The sequence below is a fragment of the Brassica rapa genome, chromosome A09, assembly GCF_000309985.2.
Source record: "Brassica rapa cultivar Chiifu-401-42 chromosome A09, CAAS_Brap_v3.01, whole genome shotgun sequence".
Taxonomy (NCBI): Eukaryota; Viridiplantae; Streptophyta; class Magnoliopsida; order Brassicales; family Brassicaceae; genus Brassica; species Brassica rapa.
Window position 1 is genome coordinate 41,040,206 of NC_024803.2, and position 23,329 is coordinate 41,063,534.

At 34.7% G+C, this 23,329-nt stretch overlaps 5 protein-coding genes across 5 annotated transcripts; 3 read left to right on the forward strand and 2 right to left on the reverse strand.

The window, feature by feature from the left end:
* Positions 1-417: 417 nt before the first annotated feature.
* On the reverse strand, positions 418-1,563 carry LOC103842791. The gene has a single exon (XM_009119454.1). It carries the CDS (start codon positions 1,561-1,563, stop codon positions 418-420), a length of 1,146 nt encoding a protein of 381 aa, XP_009117702.1.
* Positions 1,564-4,478: 2,915 nt separating this feature from the next.
* LOC103842792 (E3 ubiquitin-protein ligase ATL4-like) lies at positions 4,479-5,006 on the forward strand. Its single transcript, XM_009119455.1, has one exon. The coding sequence runs from the start codon at positions 4,479-4,481 to the stop codon at positions 5,004-5,006; it is 528 nt and encodes a 175-aa protein (XP_009117703.1).
* A 3,347-nt stretch (positions 5,007-8,353) lies between these two features.
* LOC103842752 (protein TIFY 11A) lies at positions 8,354-10,136 on the forward strand. The gene is made up of 4 exons (XM_009119414.3): positions 8,354-8,683; positions 8,930-9,050; positions 9,185-9,550; positions 9,740-10,136. Exons 1-4 carry the CDS (start codon positions 8,374-8,376, stop codon positions 9,969-9,971), a joined length of 1,029 nt encoding a protein of 342 aa, XP_009117662.2. The 5' UTR covers positions 8,354-8,373; the 3' UTR covers positions 9,972-10,136.
* Positions 10,137-11,980: 1,844 nt separating this feature from the next.
* LOC103842756 (oligouridylate-binding protein 1B) lies at positions 11,981-15,160 on the forward strand. Its single transcript, XM_009119417.3, has 12 exons — positions 11,981-12,253; positions 12,572-12,633; positions 12,955-13,057; positions 13,146-13,222; positions 13,320-13,381; positions 13,461-13,548; positions 13,634-13,709; positions 13,786-13,816; positions 14,027-14,146; positions 14,224-14,309; positions 14,392-14,568; positions 14,650-15,160. The coding sequence occupies exons 1-12, from the start codon at positions 12,152-12,154 to the stop codon at positions 14,920-14,922; spliced, it is 1,257 nt and encodes a 418-aa protein (XP_009117665.1). The 5' UTR covers positions 11,981-12,151; the 3' UTR covers positions 14,923-15,160.
* On the reverse strand, positions 15,135-20,588 carry LOC103842755 (phosphoinositide phosphatase SAC5). Its single transcript, XM_009119416.3, has 16 exons — positions 19,276-20,588; positions 18,867-19,071; positions 18,633-18,798; positions 18,303-18,525; positions 18,132-18,208; positions 17,796-17,983; positions 17,614-17,711; positions 17,416-17,543; positions 17,190-17,318; positions 16,783-17,086; positions 16,571-16,692; positions 16,402-16,500; positions 16,149-16,310; positions 15,902-16,060; positions 15,673-15,748; positions 15,135-15,576 (listed from the first exon to the last, which is right to left on the reverse strand). The coding sequence occupies exons 1-16, from the start codon at positions 19,360-19,362 to the stop codon at positions 15,463-15,465; spliced, it is 2,337 nt and encodes a 778-aa protein (XP_009117664.1). The 5' UTR covers positions 19,363-20,588; the 3' UTR covers positions 15,135-15,462.
* Between the last annotated feature and the right edge of the window lie 2,741 nt (positions 20,589-23,329).

The window sequence follows — 23,329 nt, forward strand, 5'->3', positions numbered from 1 at the left end:
ATCACCACACTCGGACGATCACCCCATCACCACTTGGACGACCACCACCACCACCACCGGCGGCTCGGCTTGCTCTCGGGGGACTCACGGCGAGGAGAGAGGAAGAGAACCAACGGAAAGAGAAAGGAGAGGGAGAGGGAGAGAGAGGAGGCGTGAGAGAAGAAGAGAGAAGAGGAAAAGGGAAGCTTGACGGCTAGGGTTTTCTAGTCTCTCTAAATCTCTGCAGAGCTTCGCTCTAGTTTCAGAATGAGAGAAAAATGAGAGGAGGCAGCTTTATTTATAGGAAAAGGAGGGAACCCTAGGTCATTTACCCTAATGGGCTGCAGTCTTAACGGGCTCTCCTTAAGAAAATTTTTGGGCTAAGAAAAATTTTTTTTTTTTTTTTTGGAACGCAACTTTTATAAATTTTAAAATGGGTTATGCAGTAGAAACTGCTACACGGTTCAATGCCTGTTTCGCTAATCGATCAGCATCAACATTCCTCAGCCGAGGTATCCAAATAAAGGAAACAGAGTCAAAGGTAGTACAATCTAAGCGGATGTCCGCAATAATTCCATAGAGCTCTGGAGGTTCCATCTTTGAGTTGAGGGCTTTAATCAGTTGAGTAGAGTCCGATTCGCATCGGAAGCGCCGGATCCCCAGCTCTTTACACTTTCTTATAGCATACCTCATTGCGAGTCCTTCAGCCATCAGAGGAGAGGCGACGAAGGAGCTGATGTTGTGGAAGCTCTGGGTGCAATCTGCTTTCTTAATAATCCATCCTAATCCCGCCATTCTGGAGCTGTCTATCCAAGCCGCGTCTGTCTGCACTACTACCCCGTAGCATGGGGGAGGTTCCGTCTGTCTTTTAGGCTGGTGATTCTGAACTTCTCTAGTCTGAGCGTTTTGCCATTCCTTTGCTGCAACGATTGCCTTTGTTAGGACCTGCTCTGTGGTGGACCCTTTATCATTGAAGATCAAGTTGTTTCTTGCAGTCCATAGTGCCCAGACAATCCATGGGGCCAAAGAAGCCGTTGTGATACCAACTGGGAGCAAACATGGGATCGCAATGATTCTCATCCAATCATTTTCCAAATCTAATAATCCTCTCCTATCAATATCTTGTGCAAAGGGCGCAGCCTTCCATACTTTCATCGCAAAGTCACATTGAAAAATGAGATGATTAATAGATTCAAGATTTCCACAGCGCTTACAGTGCGGATCAAAACGTAGCTGTCTGATTTGCATTTGTTCTCCCACTGGTAAAGCCCCTTTGAGTGCCTTCCAGATCAGTAGTTGAACCTTAGGAGCAGTTTTCAAGTTCCATACTCCCTTATTCCAGTTTGTCCCTTGATCTCGCTGGTGTCTTGCTTTTTTCTCATTTTGAATCTCCACTGCTGCAATATACCCAGACTTTGTTGTGTAGACTCCATCCTTTGTGTGAATCCAGAATAGCTTATCTGGGGCCCCTTGTTTGCTCGGCTTGATACTTAAGATCGTGTCCACCAGTTCTGGTAGTTCCCTTTCAATTGCATTCAAGTCCCAGTCTTGTGTGTTAGCTTGAAACAGGTCTGCCACCACCATATCCTGAGAAGCTTCAGAAGGCGGTCCCGCCTATGTATAACTTATTTCTTATAACTTGTTGGTACTAAACCGGTAAGTTGATTTCGGTCTATTAAAAGCCTAGTCGCATGCATTGCTGACATATCGCGTGACGATTGAGCATCCATTAACAACAACAGAATGAATTTCAATGTACATATGTAACCTTTTTTTTGTTCACAACCTAACACGTACACGTGTACTCTTTGAAAATCACAAATACTACATCTAAAGAACTCCCTAGATTTTGTTTAATCACAATTCACAGAAGTTTAGGCAACGAATTTATATATGAACCACTTATTAATCACTTTCAGAGTGGTCCCTAACCCTACTTCTTGTTCCAATGTTCCCACTTAATCTTAATTTACAATATGCGCGTGTCAGTGTGATGCCGCTACAAACATTTGGATGATTGTTTTATCTTTAGAAATTGCCAGTTTTGCTAAAGATACTGCTAAGTAAATTATTAATTGAAGGATAGTAATTAGAGATAAACAAATAAAAAGGAGAAGGAGGTGGGAGAGCAAGTTGAAGTAGAAGACAAAGTTTTATGGAGACCATTAGACCAAGAAAAATGTTTGCTAATCCAATGACGTTAATTCATTCAGTAACATGCAATTCTATAGGACTGACGATCATTTTTTAAAAAAACTTATTTACATATTCTGTAATAAGCAAATAGAAAGCATTTTCTTACTGACCCATGCATATACCTGCCTAGGTGGAAGAGTTTCATATAATCATATATAAAACCTAAGAGAGGGCATCACATTTTAATCATTATATAATCATATAATTCAGTTTAATCATATGAGCAAGTATTCAACCATTATATTAATGAAAACTCATATTTTTCTTGTTTTATCTAAAAATCTCAACATACAAAATGCCACAACCCCGTTGAAACCTTAAGGAAATGTGCTTCTGAACAATTCGAGTATCAGACACGTTTGGGTTTGAGTCGAGCTTGACTCCGACCTATAAGGTCGTCCTTCTCCGTTTCTTTTGTTGTCACTTTTGGTCTCTCGATGTTGTTCTTGTTGCTATCTCGTCGGTCTTTTGCCTCTGGTTACTTAGACTCGCCGATTCTCCTCGCTTCACCACCGTCTCTCACCTTATAGTGCGAGTCATTACTGCAGTATGCAGTCTTCTACATGTATTCACTCCGAACTATGACAGTATCAGGTGGCTCTCTCCTCCTCTGTGGCAATATGAAGAATTAGTGTTTGATATATCCACTCAGTCGTTGAATCTTGGTGTTTTTTCAACATTTTCCTTTATGGAACTTGTTTTCTTCCTATACTGATCTCCACTTGTGTTTAGTGGTGATGTTGCAGGAAGTATTGTGTTCGAAGCTTACAGACACTTTGTTGTCTGATTTTTCGTAAAGGCTTAGCCAAATGGTCTCTTGTCACCTATGCTTTAACAGCCGAATTCATGATTGTTTACTCAACACTTAGTGTAGTTCCAATCTTGGATTTTAGAGCACTCTACATGCTATCTAAATCCCTTTGCAGCATTTCAAACCTTTGTATTATTGGCGTCGAGGGTAGATGACTCCTCCACGACTTTAGTTTCTTAGCTATGGTGTTTGCTCTTATCCTTTGTGTGTTTGTTATCCACTTTGTTATAGCGGTTTGTTTAGCCGGTTTGGCATTTTCGTCAATTCTCATCTACTTTGAACAATTGCTCCATGGATGGAGTTTAATGATCTATAAAATTTAGGTTTGTCCAAAAAAAAAAAAGACATAACAAGAGAATATATTAAGCTTCTATTATATATGCTTCTCTTTCCTAAAACATACGTAAGATATGCTTTGTCGTTTTATGATTTATGCAGATTCAAACTCTTATTTAGAAGATTTTTTGTATGCATCCGCAGTCTGCACATATATTTATACCTTCTTTGTTTTTTTTGCATGAGTTGATCTGTGTGCACTTCGGTCCATAGAACAAAACATGTTCTTGAAATATACATACATGTGTATAAGAATAAGAATGAATACGTTCGGGTCCTCAGATTGGGTTCGGGTTACCTGAAATCCAAAACCATACTCGAAAATCCATATTCGAAACTTAAGAAAAATATTCATGGTACCAAAAATATACTGAAACACTCATAATACCTAATATATGTTAGAAGTTTTAGGTACCTTTTGAATCTCAGGTCCGGGTCGGGTCGGATTTGCGGGTCCTTCACACCAAGATCCAATAGGACAAAAAAAATCAGTTTGGTTCCTACCCGAACCTGGATTTTTTGGGTCGGGTTTCGAGTCCTCGGATCCGAGTGAAATGCCCACGCCTACATTTTAAGGTGGATAACCTTAACTTATAAAGATTAACTAGGTAATAACCCGCGCTTTGCGCGGAGTGAGATAGATGGTTAAATTTAATATTTTATATTATACTAAAGGATTAGTGTAGGAATGTTGAATTTGTAATCCGGTCTGGTTTCAGTTTATTATCTTAAGTGTGGAGTAAAAGAATTAAAATTTCTTCATATTGCTTTGTGTTACCATACCGGATTGAACTTCTATATAAAGACTATAAAGATTGAACCGGATTGAACTTCTATATTATCTTAAGTGTATTACTTTCAAATTTTAAGGTGGATAACCTTAACTTATAAAGATTAATATTTCTTCTTCATTATTACATTCCTCGTAGTGAAATCCTAAAATGATCACCTCCTTGGTGTATTAAATTAAATGTTACCATATTTCAGCCCAAAACATAAGAAATAATAAGGCTTCGGCCCAAGCCCATTATATAAATCAAAACCTCCCACACTTTTTGCCAGGAATCTCCCAAACCCAAACCCAAAGAAAGAAATTCAAAAAAATTAGAAACGGAAGATCAAAGCGCGAAATTCCGATTGCGTCGAATCGGGAACGATGGATCCCATCGCGATCAGTGTCTTCATCATCTTCGCCATCCTCTTCGTCGCCGTCTCCATCTCTTTTCTCGTCCGATGTCTCCGAGCTCGCTCTCTCCTCCCTCCATCACTCCCTTCTCTCATCCGACGTCTCTGCGTTGCTCGCTCTCCTTCCCTCGGCGATTGCTCCATCTGCTTGTCGCCGTTCAAGCCTGAGGATCGACTACGTCATCTCCCGCTCTGTTCCCACGCTTTCCACCTCGATTGCATCAGCACCTGGCTCATCTCGAACAAGACCTGTCCTCTCTGCCGCTCTCCTCTCGGTCACGCTAAGGAAACAGCGAGTATTGCAGCGGATGTAGCTCACGATGGTTCCAGGAGCTGGCTGAGAGATCTCTCTCGTGGTGTATCTTCCCGTGCTCTGTCCTTTAGAAGCTCGAGTTCGTTTTTCACCGGGAGCAGTCGTCGTGGCGGCACGGTGGAGGTTGTGGATTTAGAGGCCGGAGATGAGTTCATCGAGTATTTACAGTGGCTCTCAACTCTTTGAGACTTGAGAGATATTGAAACATGAGGTGAAGACTGAAGAGTCATTTTGATCTTTGATGCAGAGTTGTTTCCTTTATACGAATATATCAGATAAGGCATCATGGAAACTGTCTTCTAGGAGCTTGACTTGATAGCACAGCCATACTGATTAGTCTAAGGATGGAGCTAACAAGGATTAATCTTTAAGGGTTTAGCTAGCTTGTTTCCTTGATATAGAGTTCTTTCCTGTATATGAAGATCAAGTAAGGCTTTGGATTACCGCATAGAAACTGTATCCCAATAGTTTGATTTGATAGCACGGCCGTTGTAGTTATAAGAGCTTCTGCGTCTGAAAATAGAGTTCACAAGATTTTAAAAGGGGATGGATGGACCTTTGAGGGTTTTGACTAGCTTGTTTCTTTAATGGAAATAGTCAACCTAAGATCTTGGGTTAGTGTTTAGTGAACTTTACCATAGTTTGAGTTGTTGAAATTTTTTGTACTCTGAGTCAAAAGCTAAGAACGAGTCAAAATACTACGCGTAAGTATTTTTGACATTATTAGGCGTATTTTGTGACGTTTCTACGACGAAACCCCCCAAGAAGATGAGCCATAGTTAGGTGTGAATTGCGAAGAAATTTCGTTTAAAAATGTAGCCAATAGTATCTCTCTCTCACTTTCAAAAGGACCCAAAGCCATTTGTTAGCCTTTTTTATTTTGTCACGGACCATTTGTTATCCAATTTTTATTCAACGGACGTTTGGTTTGTTTACATTGAACCATTGACATGGCCACAAGTGGCGTACGGATAAGGAGTTACCAACCCGACTAACCGATTGTTGATTCGATTAGATTTATCTACCGGTTGACTCGGTTAGCTCCATGCCAACTTCATTTAGTCCCAGCAACAACACTATCTACTCTATTAAAATAGAGTCTTATCCTTTATCTACCATACACAAGTCTATTTTAAACCATTTATTAAAAATTTAACTAAACATCTTAAAATTACTCATATATAATATTTTTTTAACAAAAACAATATATATCTAAACAATAACATTTCTAAAAAAACATAAATATATTGTCATTAAGTAATCATCATTTGACTGTTTCTCATATTTAATACAGACCATATTTTATATATTTCACTAACTAATTTTGAAATTAAATAGTATAGTCTAATTCTTTTTAAATTATCAAATTAAATTTTTATATAAAACAAAATAAAAAATATTTTATTGGTTGTAACATTTTATTTAGATATGTTTAGTAAAAATAAAAACATTAAACTGAAATATAAAATATTAAATAAAATCATATTTTAAAATATAACAAAAATAATTTAATTTATTCACATAAAAACATTTCGAAAATAAAAATTTCTAAACAAAGAAGCTAATAATTTTTTATTAATTCATATAAAACTAATGTTTAAAATTGAACTATTAATATTGATCTTGCATTTTAAATAAATAAACAAAAATACTTCATTAATATATGATTTGTACAATATCATCAAACAAATTTCAACAAATATAAATTTTTAAAATAAAAATTATATACATAAAATTGATATTAGATATATATCTTTATAACATATTTTATATTTTAAATATTAATTTAAAAATACAAATATATCAGCACGGATGTGCGGGTTAATATCTAGTTAGACTATTAGTTAAAAGTTATAAAATCCTTCTATTTTCGAACATGTTTTTCTAACGAGGCGTAATTGCGAAGAAACGTATTGATTACTGAATCCGTGAAAGTCCCTTTGAGTCAATTAATTTTTTGTAATGGCCAATCTAATTAGGTAGAAGCAGAACAAAAGATTTGCCCTTTCTGTTGATCAAAAAAAAAAAAAGATATGCCTTTTCTTTCTATATGAAGTGGGAAAAACGCGAATCACACATTACTATTGCCATTTGCCAGTGAGTGCGCCGGAGGGATTGGTGCCACTTGTCGAAATCTTACCGGATGACTCTATTTAAGTCACGTGTTTTAAAACTGGTGTCGGGTCCAAGAAAAGTGTATCATTATTCTTTTGAATTAATATCCCACGAAATTAGGGGATATGACCCCACATACTATTCAACTCGAGTTACCGTTAACGTTATCTAACGCATTCCTGAGAAGGGCAATGACTGTGACCATTAAGGTGACTGTGTGAGTTCTTTTGTAAGGGCAATTATGTAGATATGAGCATCTTTGGGGCTCTTTATGAATTTGTAACAGGTTGGCTAACGACGTTTAATAACGTTTCTCGTCGGTTCTTTTTATTATTTTATAAGTACGCGTAAAGAAAACGTGCGGGAAATTCTAACCGAAAAAACAAAAAAAATTATAGTCTAAGTTTTAAATCTGACCGTCCGTAAATAGATAGACTGTACCAACTTAAACCTACAAATGTGAACATATTTTAATGATAAGACTAGATTTTGACCCGCGCTTTTTTTATTTTTGTTTTTTTTCAATTGACAAATATTTAGTAAATGTCACATTTTCATATATTTGTGTTTTATTTTATAAAAGACTTAAAAATTTTATCTTTATTTATCGTATTTCACTTTAAATGACTATTTATGTTAAAAAAATTAAACTTTATTTTTTTAATGAATTAAGTTGGTATAACTCTGATAAATTAATTTTATTATGAGGTTAATATTTTAATTAAAAAATTATATACTTTTAATAAAGATTTATACTTTTCAATAAAAAAATTCAATTATTTTTATGAATGCTTAAATTATATTAAGAAAAGAAAAAAATAATAATTAAGAATAGTTGAAAAAAATTATTTGAACTTGGACTCAATGACCCAAAGGAAAAAAAAAAGTGAGAATTGAATCTGATTTTTTAATAGGCCCAAATGGGCCAAGAGAGATTTGATTTGGGCTGGATCCAAAAATAATGATCCAATATAGATTTGTTATTAATATTATTTAATTGCCCTTAATGAAACATGCAATGTTAGTGAAAGAAACATGCCCCTAAGGTAATTATGACAATAGGATCTTGCTTTAATAGTATAGATAGGCGATAGATTTGTTATACCAACTTAGAAAACAATAAATAATTAAATGATGAATTATTTACGTTAACGTCATTATTGTTAATCATGTCGTATGAAAACTCCTTAGCCTTTCACAAGAAAGCTATTTGTTTATCATTAATTATGGATTATGCCATACAACTAACTTTGTTTAATCTATCAATCAAAAATAGAAATATCATTAAGTACTAATTCACACACTGTTTTTAGTCAAACATAGAAATATCATTAAGTATTTAATCTAAATATTGTAATTAGTAGTGAATTTCTTTTTACTAAAAACATTTTTTTTGTGTTTTCCTTTAGTTTATTGGAGGCTATTAAAGCCATAGAAAATGCGCTCTACACCCATCCCTCTTGTACTCTCCCATTCGACGAGCAAAACACGCACCAACAAAAAGAAGAAGATAGCAATTAAAACAAGAAAAGACTCTGGAGAATTTCTTCTTTCTGACACTTACAAGATGTCGAGAAAAGAAAATGCAAAGGCACTAGGACCGCCGCCGGAGAAGTCCAGTTTTACCCGGAGATGTAGTTTGCTCAGCCGTTACTTGAAGGAGAAGGGTAGTTTCGGGAATATAAATCTTGACTTGATCCGAAAGCCTGACTCGGATCTCGGGTTGCCCGGATACTCCTGTCCACCAGGTACTTTGTCTCTTCCTCTCTCTCACGGCTGCCACTTGTAAATAGACTCTGACTTTAGTTCTAGTTTTGTTTCTTCACCTTCTCTTGTAATTATGAATATTAAAAAAAACACTTTTAAAAGAGAATTTATGAGTTGATTGAATATGGTTCATGAATCTCTCAAACAAGATGTATCTCCCCATATTTTATTTTAAGGATTTATTCTGGAATAAAATTGACCAGAGTTTTTTTATTCTGTTTATACAGGGAAACAAAATGCTATGCAAAAGGCAGTTTCGGAGACCAAAGCCCTCGATGTCTGTCAGAGGGATTCAAAAGCCGAACCGTCTCCACCATCTGGAGGCAAAGCCAAAGATACCAACCTCAGGTCTATTATTATTACTACTCTTTTGATCCTGTGGTTACGTTCTTGTTATTAGGAGACTAGAAAATGGAATACCCGGTTAATCACCGTTTTAAAATGGTTTTGTTCTGAAATCGTTTTTTTTTTTTGGTTTACAGTAAACCAGCATCAGACTCGGGAAGTTCCCAGTTGACCATATTCTTTGGAGGTCAAGTTTTAGTATACAATGAGTTCCCTGCAGACAAAGCCAAAGAGATCATGGAAGTAGCAAAGAAAGCCAAGCCTGTGACTGAGGTTAACATTCAGACACAAATCAATGTCGAAAATAACAACACCAACAACATTCAGACGCAAATCAATGTCGAAAATAACAACAACAACAAAAGCAACATGGTTCTTCCTGATCTCAACGAACCCACAGATTCTATGGATATCAATCCACAGCAGCAACAAGAAAATCAGGTCGTGGAACGTATAGCACGTAGAGCTTCTCTTCATCGATTCTTTGCTAAACGGAAAGACAGGTAAGAATTAAATTGACCAAACGTTCTAATGTTCTTTTTTGGACTATGTCCTAACGTTCCAATCACTATAGTTACTTCAAAAGATTAATAATTCTTTTAACAGATGTTACCCTAAATGTTCCTTCCTAATAAATATACTTCACCAGCCACGTGATTTTCATTTCTTTTGTGTTTGTTTTGTCATTACAGAGCTGTGGCTAGAGCTCCATACCAAGTTAACCAAAATGGGGGACATCATCATTATCCTCCAAAGCCAGAGACTGCCCACGGTCAACCGCTTGAATCGGGACAGTCGTCAAAACGACCGGAGAATGCTGTTGCTCAAACCATGTCCCACCCCAAACCAGTAGGCGATAAAAACACTTCTATAAAGATTGAAGAAGAAGGCCAGTGTTCGAAAGATCTGGAACTCAGGCTATAGTAAAGCTTGTTCAACATTTGATAGGAACTGAGTTTTCATATTAACGTTTCCATCCTCTGACTCATTTAAGTGTTTTTTTGCTTGTCCTCGTCTCCCTGGAGTATGTATACATAATTTGAGATGAATATTTATAGAATGCAATAGTAAACTTTAGATTATAACACACTTGGGAGTTAAGTTACAAAATTTCAGCTATAGAATGACGACTACTTTGAATTGTACACATTGATAAACGCGAGTTTTCAACCCAAAACCTTAAAGCAATATGTGAATTGGCTCATGTGTATTATATATCACTTGAATGACTATAAGATTATCGATGTGGGACTTAACTGACTAACACCCCCTCCTCACGCTCAAGCGTGACCATCTGATGCGTGACTATATCCATGGGTGCCCCAACGATCGAAACATGCTCTGATACCATGATAAACACGAGCTTTCAGCCCAAAACCTTAAAGCGATAGGTGAATTGGCTCATGTGTATTATATATTATTTGAATGACTATGAAATTACCAATGTGGGACTTAGACCATCTCCAATGGTTTCCCTCATTTTTTCCTTAAAATTATGTAAACTCAAAATGAGATTGTGATTTGCTCCAATGGTTTCCTTCATTTTCTCTCTCAATTCTTATTATATTCATTTTTCAACTTCTTATTTATTGCAAATAAAACCTTTTATTTTATAAGATTTTAGACTATACTCATTTATTTTTAAATTCTACAATTTAACTAAACTTTAACTTATAAAAAACAAATATTTATTATATTAATAAAATTACATAACAACATACAAAGTAATAGTATAATTTTACTCAAACAGTACTATTATCATATTTTTCCCACTTTGTATTAGTTATGTATCTCGATGGTATTGTTTTCTATTTTATTTTCTTTTAATTATATATTATAATTTATAAAATTATAAATTATATTTTAATAATTAATTATTGGTAATTATATTTTAAGAAGTTTAATCGGTATATACATAATGGATATAAAGTTATAAAAATTATGTTTAATGTTAATGTTTTGTTTATGCATAAAATAAAAATTGTCAAAATAAAGGTCTATTATGTAAATAAAAAAAGCTTTACATCAAAATGAGATTGTGAATAGTGTTCCTTAAAATCTGAGGGAATCCTGTTCGTATCTTCATTTTTTCTCTCAAAATGAAGTACCATTAGAAAAGAATTTCCTTTATTTTTTTATATTTTCTCTCATTTTGATGCACCATTGGAGATGCTCTTAACATACTAATACACATGAACAAAAGTTACAAAAGCACATCTCGTTGCACCAAAGCCTGGTCAAGCCGATACATGTAAAGAGGCATCTAAGACCAGTTGCACACTCAACCTTCAGTTCCAACACTCCAGTGACCTCATCCAAAACCCATGCCACATGTACAAAATGTTCAGTAAATGTTTTTGACGTATTTGTTATCTTTGATAACGGATAAAATTCAAGGTAGATGATGACAAAAGAGATTCACAAAAGCTGACCAAGGGCAAGGGATAACATAGAGCCACCTTGGTTATAACTTATAATAACTAAAGGTTAATTAATAACTATCTTTGGATCCTTACTCTTCATTGCTCTCAACTAACTTCTCTGTCAGCTACTACCCTATGAGTGTCATTCTTTCCTTCTTCTGCAGATTCCTTGCTAAACAATTTTCAAATTTGAGTCCTAGTCTCTCTTACTGAAAAGAGAAACCTAATTTGTCCAAAGGGCAGCAGTTGCATTTATTTTAGGGTGTAATTTGTAAAATTAATAAACTTATACGGTGTATCTTTAATTTCCAGTAAAATAAGGGACGTTTTTGTGAATTAGATGTCAGGTTTCATTTAATCGAAGGCGTGTCTGCTTCGAGACAGCGATTGGTCTGAGCCATTACTTAACGTGCCCACATCTCATTGGCTACCAAATTTAACATTTTCTTACAGCTTGTGACTTTAGCTTATCGATGTAATAAAAACTAATAAAATAACACAAATCAATTTCAATAAAATTCGTAAGAGCCACTCGATTGCTTGCTTCCTTTCGCTTTCTATCAAGAGACTTCCTTCTTTTTTTTTTCTCTTTCTCTGTTCTTCGTTTTTGTTTTTTTTTTTCTCGGAAACCAAGAAAAATACTTTCGAGCCCTAGGGAGAAAAAGTAAATCAAAGATAAAAATGCAGAGATTGAAGCAGCAGCAACAGCAACAAGCGATGATGCAGCAAGCTTTGATGCAGCAACAGTCTCTCTACCATCCCGGACTCCTCACCGCTCCTCAGGTTTGCTCTTTCTCTCTATTACCATATATACCCTTTTGTTTTCATTTGTGTGATTCTCTCTCTTTCGTTAATCTGATTGGTTAAACGAGAGAAAAGTTATGCGTTTTATGGGATTATTGTCACAAACAATTAGACTTGCTTCTCGTTAAGTGATTGTCTTTGTTGTTTGGTCTAATAACTCAAAATACAAAAAATGATCCGTCGCTCTAAGTAGCTGAGACGTTCTATAGATAAAAGGGTGATTTAGGAAGAAAGTTTTTTTTCCCTTATCCTTTTTTTTTTCATTTTTTTTTGGTTTTCATTTTATTGTTTTTGCAGATAGAACCAATCCCAAGTGGAAATCTTCCCCCTGGTTTTGATCCAACTTCTTGCCGCAGTGTGTGAGTTTTAGGAATTTTTTTTCTTTCTTTTTTTTTTGGGTATGTTTTGTTCACTTTTGCATATGTTTTTTGGCCTAATGTTGTCTCTAGTAATGAGCTCAAGTTTCCAGTTTCTTGTGAATTTCAAAATTAGTCATACTTCAAAGATGTATTGATAACTGTGCATTGAATTAAATGAATGCGTTTGTCAAAAGTATTAAGCTTTTCTCTCATTATTTTTGCTATTTTTCACTCATTGAATTGAATACGTTTGCTAAAAGTGTTGGTTATGTGCTGTTTTATTTTTTTTGTTCCTTGGTCTTACCTTTTCTGAAATTGCAGGTACGTTGGAAACGTCCATATTCAGGTGACGGAACCTCTGCTCCAAGAGGTTTTTGCTAGCACTGGTCCTGTGGAAAGCTGTAAGCTTATTAGGAAAGAACAGGTTAGTTACTATGCTAATCTGTTTTAGGATGCTGTGTCTTATGATTGGTATATGGTCTGATCTTCTGGTGTTGATTTGAAATGAGCAGTCTTCCTATGGTTTTGTCCACTACTTTGACCGAAGATCTGCTGGTCTGGCTATCCTCTCTCTCAATGGAAGGCATTTGTAAGTCTATTACTTGGATTAACAAATATAGCATGAGGAACTTAGCTCCGTTTTGCTAGGTTTGGATTGTATTACATTGGTTGATGTGATTTTGCAGGTTTGGGCAACCTATCAAAGTGAACTGGGCTTATGCTAGTGGCCAGAGGGAGGATACATCAGGTTTGGTTCATACTCTTAGATAGGGCTTGAGGTTTTCTAGCTGTTGACATGACACACGGTTGCAATCTTTCATGTGCAGCTCACTTTAATATATTTGTTGGGGATTTGAGCCCGGAGGTTACTGATGCAATGCTGTTTAGTTGCTTCTCTGTCTACCCAAGTTGCTCGTAAGTTTTTTCAGTTGCTTACTGCTGCTATTGGAAGTGAAAGTTTGAGATTTGCATTCGGACTTTTTTTTTATGTTGTTTGCAGGGATGCAAGGGTTATGTGGGATCAGAAAACTGGGCGTTCAAGAGGATTTGGTTTTGTTTCTTTCCGAAACCAGCAGGTACTAGTCCTAATCTGTGAACTGGTTTTACTATTAGCCATTTATGAGTTTTTGCTAATTTTATTTCGCTGTGCAGGATGCTCAGACTGCAATAGATGAAGCAGGCGGTATGTAAATTATTTTCAGTTATTTAGGGAGAATTGGTTAGAGCTTAGAAGCTTCTTACAACTAGTGAAAAATGTCTTTGGTTTGTCTCATTTAAACGTATGGTGTTGTTAAGTGTATGATGAAGTTTGTCTCACCTAAAAAGACTATATTTAGTGTTATTTACCTTTATTGGCTTATGATTGATAAGAGGTTCTTCTTTGCATTTTCAGGTAAATGGCTTGGTACCAGGCAGATTCGCTGCAACTGGGCAACGAAAGGAGCCACTTCTGGTGAGGACAAGATCAGCTCTGATTCCAAAAGTGTTGTGGAACTAACCAGTGGTGTCTCTGGTATGTTCTAAGTTTTATTAGACTTAACGATGACAATTTCCTGGAAACAAAGAAACATTGCTTATGTGTTCTTGCAGAGGATGGCAAAGATACATGTAACGGTGATGCTCCAGAGAACAATGCTCAGTACACAACTGTCTACGTTGGGAATCTTGGTCCAGAGGTAAAGAAACAAGACATTGTGGTTATAGGGATTCTGTTGGCTTCACACAACCTTTGATATAAAACTTTGTTTAATTTTCCAGGTTTCTCAGGTTGATCTTCACCGCCACTTCTATTCTCTTGGTGCTGGAGTTATTGAGGAGGTTCGTATCCAAAGAGACAAAGGTTTTGGATTTGTAAGATACTCTACTCATGTAGAGGCCGCCCTCGCTATCCAGCTGGGGAACACACATTCCTACCTCGGTGGCAGGCAGATGAAGGTAACACTAACTAACTATATAACTGCATTTCTCCGGTTTGGGAACGCTAAAACAGTCTCTGTGTGTTTATTGTTCCGACAGTGTTCTTGGGGAAGCAAGCCAACTCCACCAGGAACAGCATCGAACCCGCTTCCTCCACCAGGTCCCGCACCAATCCCTGGATTCTCAGCCAGCGACCTCTTGGCTTACGAGAGGCAACTAGCCATGAGCAAGATGGCTGGAATGAATCCGATGATGCATCACCCGCAGGGACAACACGCTCTCAAGCAAGCTGCGATGGGGGCCACTGGTTCAAACCAGGCCATCTATGACGGTGGTTTTCAGAACGCGCAGCAGCTCATGTATTACCAGTGACTTCTCTTCCTTGAAGCCGTGATTTGAGTGAAGAGTTTTTTTTTTCCAACTTTTTTATAATCCTTATGTAATGTCTTTATTCCCTCCTTTTCTTTACGATCTTGTTATAATGTTATCATGTACCTGGGCTCATGGGTTGTTTCATCTCTTATATACTTCTTTGTTGTGATGTAGTAAGCAAAAACTCTAATATGTTTCAAGTTTCAACTAGATGATCAGACACTTTGTTGTTGTTATATAATCAAAAGCTATCAGTTATCACAACAAACGACTACAAAATTAACCAAACCAAACCCTCTCTATAGTCCAAGGATTAAAACAAACAAAATTCAAAGTTTGTGGGTGATAAAGAAAAGAAGATAGAAATCAATTTTGGTAGAAAAAAACAAAAAAGAGAAACAACAAACGGGGATCTTTACAAAGCTGAGTCGGGTATTGACAAAGATGTGGCTGTTATCGTGTGCTTCACGTTATCATGTATGACCAACCCTTCCGTATGTGCCAAGTAACCAGCGTTACCTTCCCCTGCATACCACAGTTTCATCTCCACACCCTTGAAAATGCTCTTCCGTGTTGCACCCAGTGATAGAAATCATTTGAGAAGCCAGGTACTAAAACATATTCACCTTCTGTTTGACTCGGACCTGGAAGAAACTATAAAGAAAAACCGCCCAGCGTCAGTGTCTTTGTTTGCAAAAGCTTTACATGAACTTGAGTAGTTAAGACTGATATGATGATGAAGGAAAATACCTCAAAATGGTCCGTGCCAGTTGTAGAAGTGAAGGACTCGGCTATGTCGCTGAACATGTTATCTGACGACATGGAGCTACAAGAAACATTTAGAACATTAATTCACCAAACTTGTATATATATATCTCAACTTACTTAGAACAAGGTTAATGTCTGAATATTGTAAATGAGTTTTCATAGTGCCCCTAGGGTAATATATCAGAATGCTAGTATCAATGATAATTTGTACCTGCAACGTTCAAACATTTCATCTGCGGTGGTGAACTTAGTATTGTACGAGTGTGAAAAACCAGGTACATCATCCAGCCCTTGAGAATCAGACGTAGAGCCACTGTCTGGAAACATCTGTTTGGATCCTGTTCCTCTCAAATGATCTTCAAAGTGGACGCTGAAGATGGTTATCAAGGATGAAGAAGAATCAGAAAGGAATAACAACCAAATGCTTGCAACAAGTTAAAGAAACTTTGATGAACAACCTTGGAGAAGCTGGTTCTGGCTCAAAGAATCCAACTTCTGAATTGGTTTCCCAGCCACCGTTTAATCCTTCACGTGAAGGCTGAGGATTTTCGTTTATCAGCTCCTCAATATCCAAACCCTCCAAGAGGAGGTTATCAGAAAAGGATCTCGAAATTCTTGGCCTGAAGTTCATATTGTGAATTAGAAGATAATTTAGTCTATGTCAACTTTTAAATTATGGTAAAAGTTTACTTGGACTACTGGTTTAGTTACCTCAGGTTTTCTATATCTAGGTTTCCAGTGTTGTGCTGGTCAGAACGCAACTCCCATAGGGCTGGCCTCCCCAATTGAGGCCCAGATTGCCCCAAGAACCTGTCAAGAGAAGTAAATCTTTAGAGTAAAGAAAACACATTAAAAAAAAAGTTTCTAAAATGAAGCTTACATATTGATGGCATTCTGCTTTTCACTGTCCATATAAGCGTTGTTGTAGTGGCGACGCACAGCTGTAATCATATCACGGTGCTTCATCATCATGTTCCAATCACCTCTCAGAGCACTAAACATCTGTTAAACCATAATTTTTCTAAAGTTGTTACACATAGCTCAGTGATCCATCTCAAGCCTAGAAGAAAAATCTGTTGGAAAATAAATCACCTTGATGTGTGCATCCGAGCCAGCATACTGCATTGCTATTGCATCACCCATTTTTTCGTAAGCTTCCATCAATTTCTTTGCCAGGGGATTGTTTTTGTCGACGATAGGAGGTCCAGTGATACCTAATAGATGCAGCTGTTGAGCAAGAGCTACTAATCCATGGGCGTACTGAGCAACATTGGTACGATCCAGACAGTCTATGCAGTTTGACCTCAAGACCCCGTTTTGAAGCGAAAATATATCTGCCTTCAAAGCTTCTTCTTCTGGACTAGTTGCCTCTTCATCCTCATTCATAAAAGGGTTACTGGAGCATGGTAGCATTTGTATTAGAACTCACCAACAAATGTGCAATACAATCATAGATAGACTTCATTTGAAGGACATATATATATGCATACAAAACTTACTTGAAAAATGAGTCGTTAATTACAGCTTCAGCTCCTACACCTAAAGGAGCTTCACAGAAAAACAAGTTAATTAATTCCAATGCTCTCTTCCCGTAGTTACACAAATGCTCAAATGCACCATCAGCTCCACTGCAAAATTCAACGGGTGAAATTTTAAAAAGGGGAGACTTGTTAAACCAAGCTACTAATATATGCTTGATATATAGTTGCATAAATGAAGCAGCACCTTTTGTAGTGTTTGTTCAGATCAAAATGGATTGCCTTTAAGTGGTTCTCCCTCGTCGTGCCTTTGTTTATAGACGAGATTGCCTTTCCAAACTCTGCTCGTAAGATGCTCTCTCTATGCTTTCCTGTCTGATATCACAAAAATATAAAAGTTACTAAATATTCCAAACCATACTTGACTTGTCCTAGAAAGCCCTACCTTTAGAAGATTCATGATGATTATAAGCCTTCCATATCTCTGTTTCAGATTTTCAAAATGGCGACGAGTGGCCACGTGTTTCACGTCCTTATTGTTCACTGTGACAAGTAATAGTGAGGAAAAGAAGCGTTAAGATAATGAACTAAGGATCATTTTTCTGACAATGTCATATGGTTGCTTACATATAATGTCGGGTTGTGGGGTGAACACAGATGTCTCCTGTGACCAAAACAGAGGTATGGAGCCTCGCATCTGCACAACTGATGTCATTGGGACTTTCTGACCCTCTGGAACCTCTTTGGTAACAATCTGCTCTATCTCAACCTCATTGGCTACGTTGCCTGCGTCATTTATACCACGCCTTAAATATCTGCACATTAACAAAGAGAGGAGGCGATGTTGTTCTAGCTAATATTTAAAGGCATATCAAAGACTACTAGTCCGTGAGACATAATACATGTATGTTAGAGAGCTACTAGTCCAGAAGAAGAAGCAATTAAATCAAGATGTTGAAGTACCTTGTACCAGCATAATGGCGTGAACGCCGAGCAATGACAGTCAATACAAACTCTTCATCAGATACTGAACACTTAGTCTGTACAGAGCAAATGAATAGTAGATATATTAGGTCACTTGAGCTAGCAAAGTTTTGGGAAATCTCTAGAATAAACCATTAATATAGGCTTTACCTGTTGAAAGAATCCATATACAAGTGAAACTGTCCATACTGTATTCTGGAGGATCCTTCTGATCCCATGCGTTAAATATTCGTTCCACACGAACATGGTTTCGTCATGAATCTCTCCACTCTCACTGTTGCATACGTTCGTCTGGAGCGTATACATGAGGTGATATGTGTAGCTGAAGTAGAAGTTTTTTCTAACATCCACCATTTTGAGTAGATTCTTGTACCTATAAGTACAAGAAAGTGTGTTCTATTAATTAAAGTTCACACAATAGATTTGTTTTTCTTTCTCATATGAATAACATAACCGTTACAAGAATGATCAATTAAATACCTTCTCTCGGCTAAAGAATTAGCCACTCTTGTCTCAGGGGAAGGATATGGAATCATGATCTGTTCAGTCTCTGCTATACCATAAACAGCGTGGCCGCAGATCTCTCCCACTTTCTTCCTTTTCTTAATCACCAGCATGTAATAAGGCCCCAAGAATCTCACAAACCCTGCACATAGAGTATTATCATTGATCTCCACTAAACGACAAAGAAAACACAAAGACAAGGCTTAGTACCGATGATTCCATAGCAAGTAGTCTCTGCTTTAAGGCCACCAAACTTCTGGTTCCCTCGACTAATCCATTTTTTAAGTTGGACGATTTCGTCATGCGTATACCTTGTAGGATCCTCAAACAGATTCAACTCTGTTTGGTCGGTTCGATCAATCTTGAGAATCCTCCAAAAGGTTTTGTTCTCGTCTCTCCCAATCAAGTAATAATTCTACATCAAACCAAAAAAGAGGTCGGTAGTGATCTTGAAGCCATAAAGCAAAAGTAGAGTTGAAATATTATATAATAATTATAACAGAAATAACTAACAACCAAAAGACTATACATTATATGAAACCAAACAGTCTCATCAAACATAAACCGAAATGCAAACCGGAAAAATAATGTATGAAAGAAAGTGGATGAGATTGTGTACCGTGTGAGTGCTGTAGAGCTTGAATTTGTGAAGAAAGGGCAAGTCAACCAGTTTGCGCCTCGGCTCATCCCGAGGCTCCGATCCCATGAGACCAAATGAATTTTGAAAAATTCCAAACCTGGAGAATGCTCGGATCCGGTTTGACCCCGATTTCGAACCGGTCGATACAGATAAATTGGTCGTCAAGAACGAGAGATCAAAACGAGATTCTCAGAAGAATCTCGGAATTTGATAACGACGAAGAAGGAAGACTATTGGATAGAAGAGTGGAGCCGTCGAGGATGTGACCAGGTCAGGTCGGGGAGGAAGAGAGAAGAGACGACTTGTTTAAAAAAAATCCGGTAAAAAAACTAATTTATTATTCGTTAATCTTTTCGGCGCTAAATCGACTGTATATTTATAGCGTTTTTCGAAGTAGCTTGTTCTAAAAGGTTACTACCTTTTTTTACCTATCACAGTATGTAGTAAAAATAAGATGAGAACTGTTACTTTTGAGTGAATTAGTAAACTAACTATTTTGGTGATTTTTTTTTAACAAATTACACAGAAAGATTTGACTTAGAAGCTGTGTTATTTTGTCAAACAATATAACGATTTTTAACCCTTGCATATACCGCCAATGTGATGTACGGGTATGGGTGATCAATAAAACGTATATACGTAATATACTAAAATTAATACATAATTACAGAAAATAAAATAGTCCATTGAATTTTAATGCCTATTATACATTTTTGGTGTAAGCCTATTATACATTATTATACATATATGTTCTTCAGTTAAAATGATTTCACCATTCTATACAATATTTAACGTATGTTAAATTTACAAATATCATAAAACTAGATAAAAATATGAAACTGTATGTGTTACTCTGTCTATTATTTCAATATATAGACTGTAATATACATTATTTAGAAATTGTTGATGTAATAATTGGTAATCAGCGAGGTAAACATTGTATATGTTGCATGAGATTCAAGTAATGTGATGGATGCAATAAAAGATAATCATCGAAAATGATATAAGAAAGCACTCCTGAGTCCTGACATTACAAATTGTACTATAATGTAATACATTATAGTATATAAAATTTGTAGAGGGGAATTCCCAAAATCTTTTGCAGATATGGACGAGATATGGCTTTTTAGGTTCTTCCGACGCAATTAAATTAAAAAAATTACTGTAAATACCACATTCATAGTACAATTTTTCATGTTTATACTAATCACTTTTAACTTTATTTTTAATAAAAAGTAAAAAACACTAATACTCCTAGAATTAACTAATCTAAACTTAAATTAGAATGTGAAATTTTGAATTCTAATAAATATATAAATAAATACTTACTTTAAAAAAAAAAAAAAGATTTCAAACATAATTTTCGATTTTCCAAAAAAAAATTTGAAAAAAAAGTTTTGAAAAAAAAATTTATAAAAAAATTCAAATTTGAAAAAGTATAATTCGAAAACATTATTTTTTTATTTTTTTTATTTAAATAATAATTTATTATATATATAGAGAACAAATGTATAAGAATCTTTTGCCAATTAATGAAGAATGTATTTTTGAAAATATTTTTTTAATGGTTGTAAAGATAAAAAATAGTAACTTGAAAGTGGTAAACATGAAATTTTCGAATTAAATTAGTATAATATAAACTACATCATGACCAATATGTGGTTATTTATCAAAACAATATATAATAGAACAAAGTCATGATTTATATAAAGTAGAAAGATTATGTGTTTTATATAGAACAATAGAATTTTATCAAATGTTACATATCTTTTTATAAAGTATATATTTGTTTATTTGTTTTGAAATTTTAACCATATTGTATTAAAACTATGTTTTCATTAATATAAGTCATAAATTTATTTAATTATTAATTATGAAAATATAAGTAAATAAAATCAAAGGAGGAAACAACTTTTTAAAAAAAAATTAACTGTGTGTCATGAAAATTCAATAGTCATTAATATAAATTATACATACAATATTCTAAGTATTTGTTTGTTATTGTTGACTTTTTTTTGGTTAAAGAAGAAAGTTTCCCTACTTTTATTATCTTTTTCTTTGTCATTTTAAAATCTGGAAAATCTCAATCCTTTTATTTTTCTGTTTAGTGGCCAGTTTGAGAATGTATATGTAAGCCAAATTTCCAAAGTATTATTATTATATTGTTTAGCAAATAATGAGATCACGATGAAACTATATTTAACCGGATTAAAGATTGTAGAATAATTGATCTCAAATAATGTATCTTCCCATTATTTTTAACGATGGAATGTCGAGGTGCACGCTAAACACATGGAGGAAGATTGGGTCCACATATCATCCATAAAATATTAATTTTTCTGCAAATGATACTATCCTTTGTCTATAAATGTTTATTAATTTTTCCAGCCTGCGTTAAAATTCAGTTAGTTCTTTTTTTTTTGTTAAAGGGTTTAAATTCAGTTAGTTCTAAATAGTTAGAATAAACAAGTTTATAGATGATAGATTGGTGTCGATAACCCAATCGGTGTATATGGCTGGCTAATCTTAAAAGTAAATTGTACATTTTACGGACATGTAGATAAGTAGATATCGTCGGAATTATTTGATTTACGAAATATTAGCTTTATGAAACTGAATAAATAAAACAATTACATTAAAATCTAAATATTATTTTCAGTTGAAAAATGTGGGATTTAACCATGAACGATGTAATTCTCAGACTAAGCAAAACACCCACCATAACTTCAGTTTAGTGATGGTTTTTGGTAGCATAAAGAACTGAAAATGCATATTACAAACGGTTTGATGTTTCGGATCTGATTAACTATACTCCTTTTTTAACTAAATATTATTTTCTATCAAAACACAAACTGAACACGCAATGGCCGACCCCGTCTGTTTGTTAGAATAACCAAAGCCCTTAGTGATGGACATGTGTTACGTTTAAGATATATACGAGATTAGTCTTCTGTCTTTTTTTAATACTACAGATCAATCAAACGACTTAGCTTAATGTAAACAATCCATTCATACAAAGCTTTATAAATTAAATTCTATATATCTGTATATTCATCAATTTACTTGCGTGAGAAGTAAAATTGTTTCCAAATAGTATTTGTTAACGATGACCTTGGAAATAAATTACAAAATTACTATAATGGGTAAATATAGTTAGAAGAAAAATTCAAGTGGTTTATGGTTAAAAAAATCAACATGGTTTAGTAGATGAACGATTATAATAAACACTAAACCTTGACCGGGCGGGTATTTATTTTATGTTTTTAGTTTTTTTTTTGTTTATATTAAATGACGTATTTGTAATATTAAAACATAAATTCATATTGAAAATTAATCTTTATAGTTATAATAAAAATAAAAATTAAAAGTTTAATAAAACATTCTGATATAAATTTTAAATTTCGTAATTAAAATAATATAGAGGCGGTCATATTTTTTTCAATTTCAAAATCTAAGCTTCCCTAAAGACAAAGAAAATAAATTTATAAATACATAAAATATATAAACTTATTTGGAACTATAATTTCAATTAAAAGAAATTTGTTAAAGAAAAATAATCTTACTGTTGTTATTTATTTCTAGAGCTTGACCCGTGACCGTATAAATATTTGCTTTCACTTTAATTTTTTTCTTTGTACTAATGGTATAATATATATATGTAAATTAAAATATATTACATAACTGTTAATATAACATTTTTAAACATAACAATTTTATTTATTACTTTGAATAATTATATTTTGTGATTTTAATCGTCTATTATATCACAATGTATCTTATAAACAAATCCAATATTTATAACTAATTGGACTTATATTATGAAAGCATTATACTAATATATGAATAAACTATTTTATATTTTATTTATATGTTATATAAATTGATTATGATGTGTGATTTTTTATTTTATTATTTATTACTTATAAATATTAAAAATATTGAGTATGTTAATACGAAATATATTAGGAAATTTATTTTGGTTATGATTTGATAAAGGAAATTTATTATTTAAATTTTGGAAAGATATTAAATG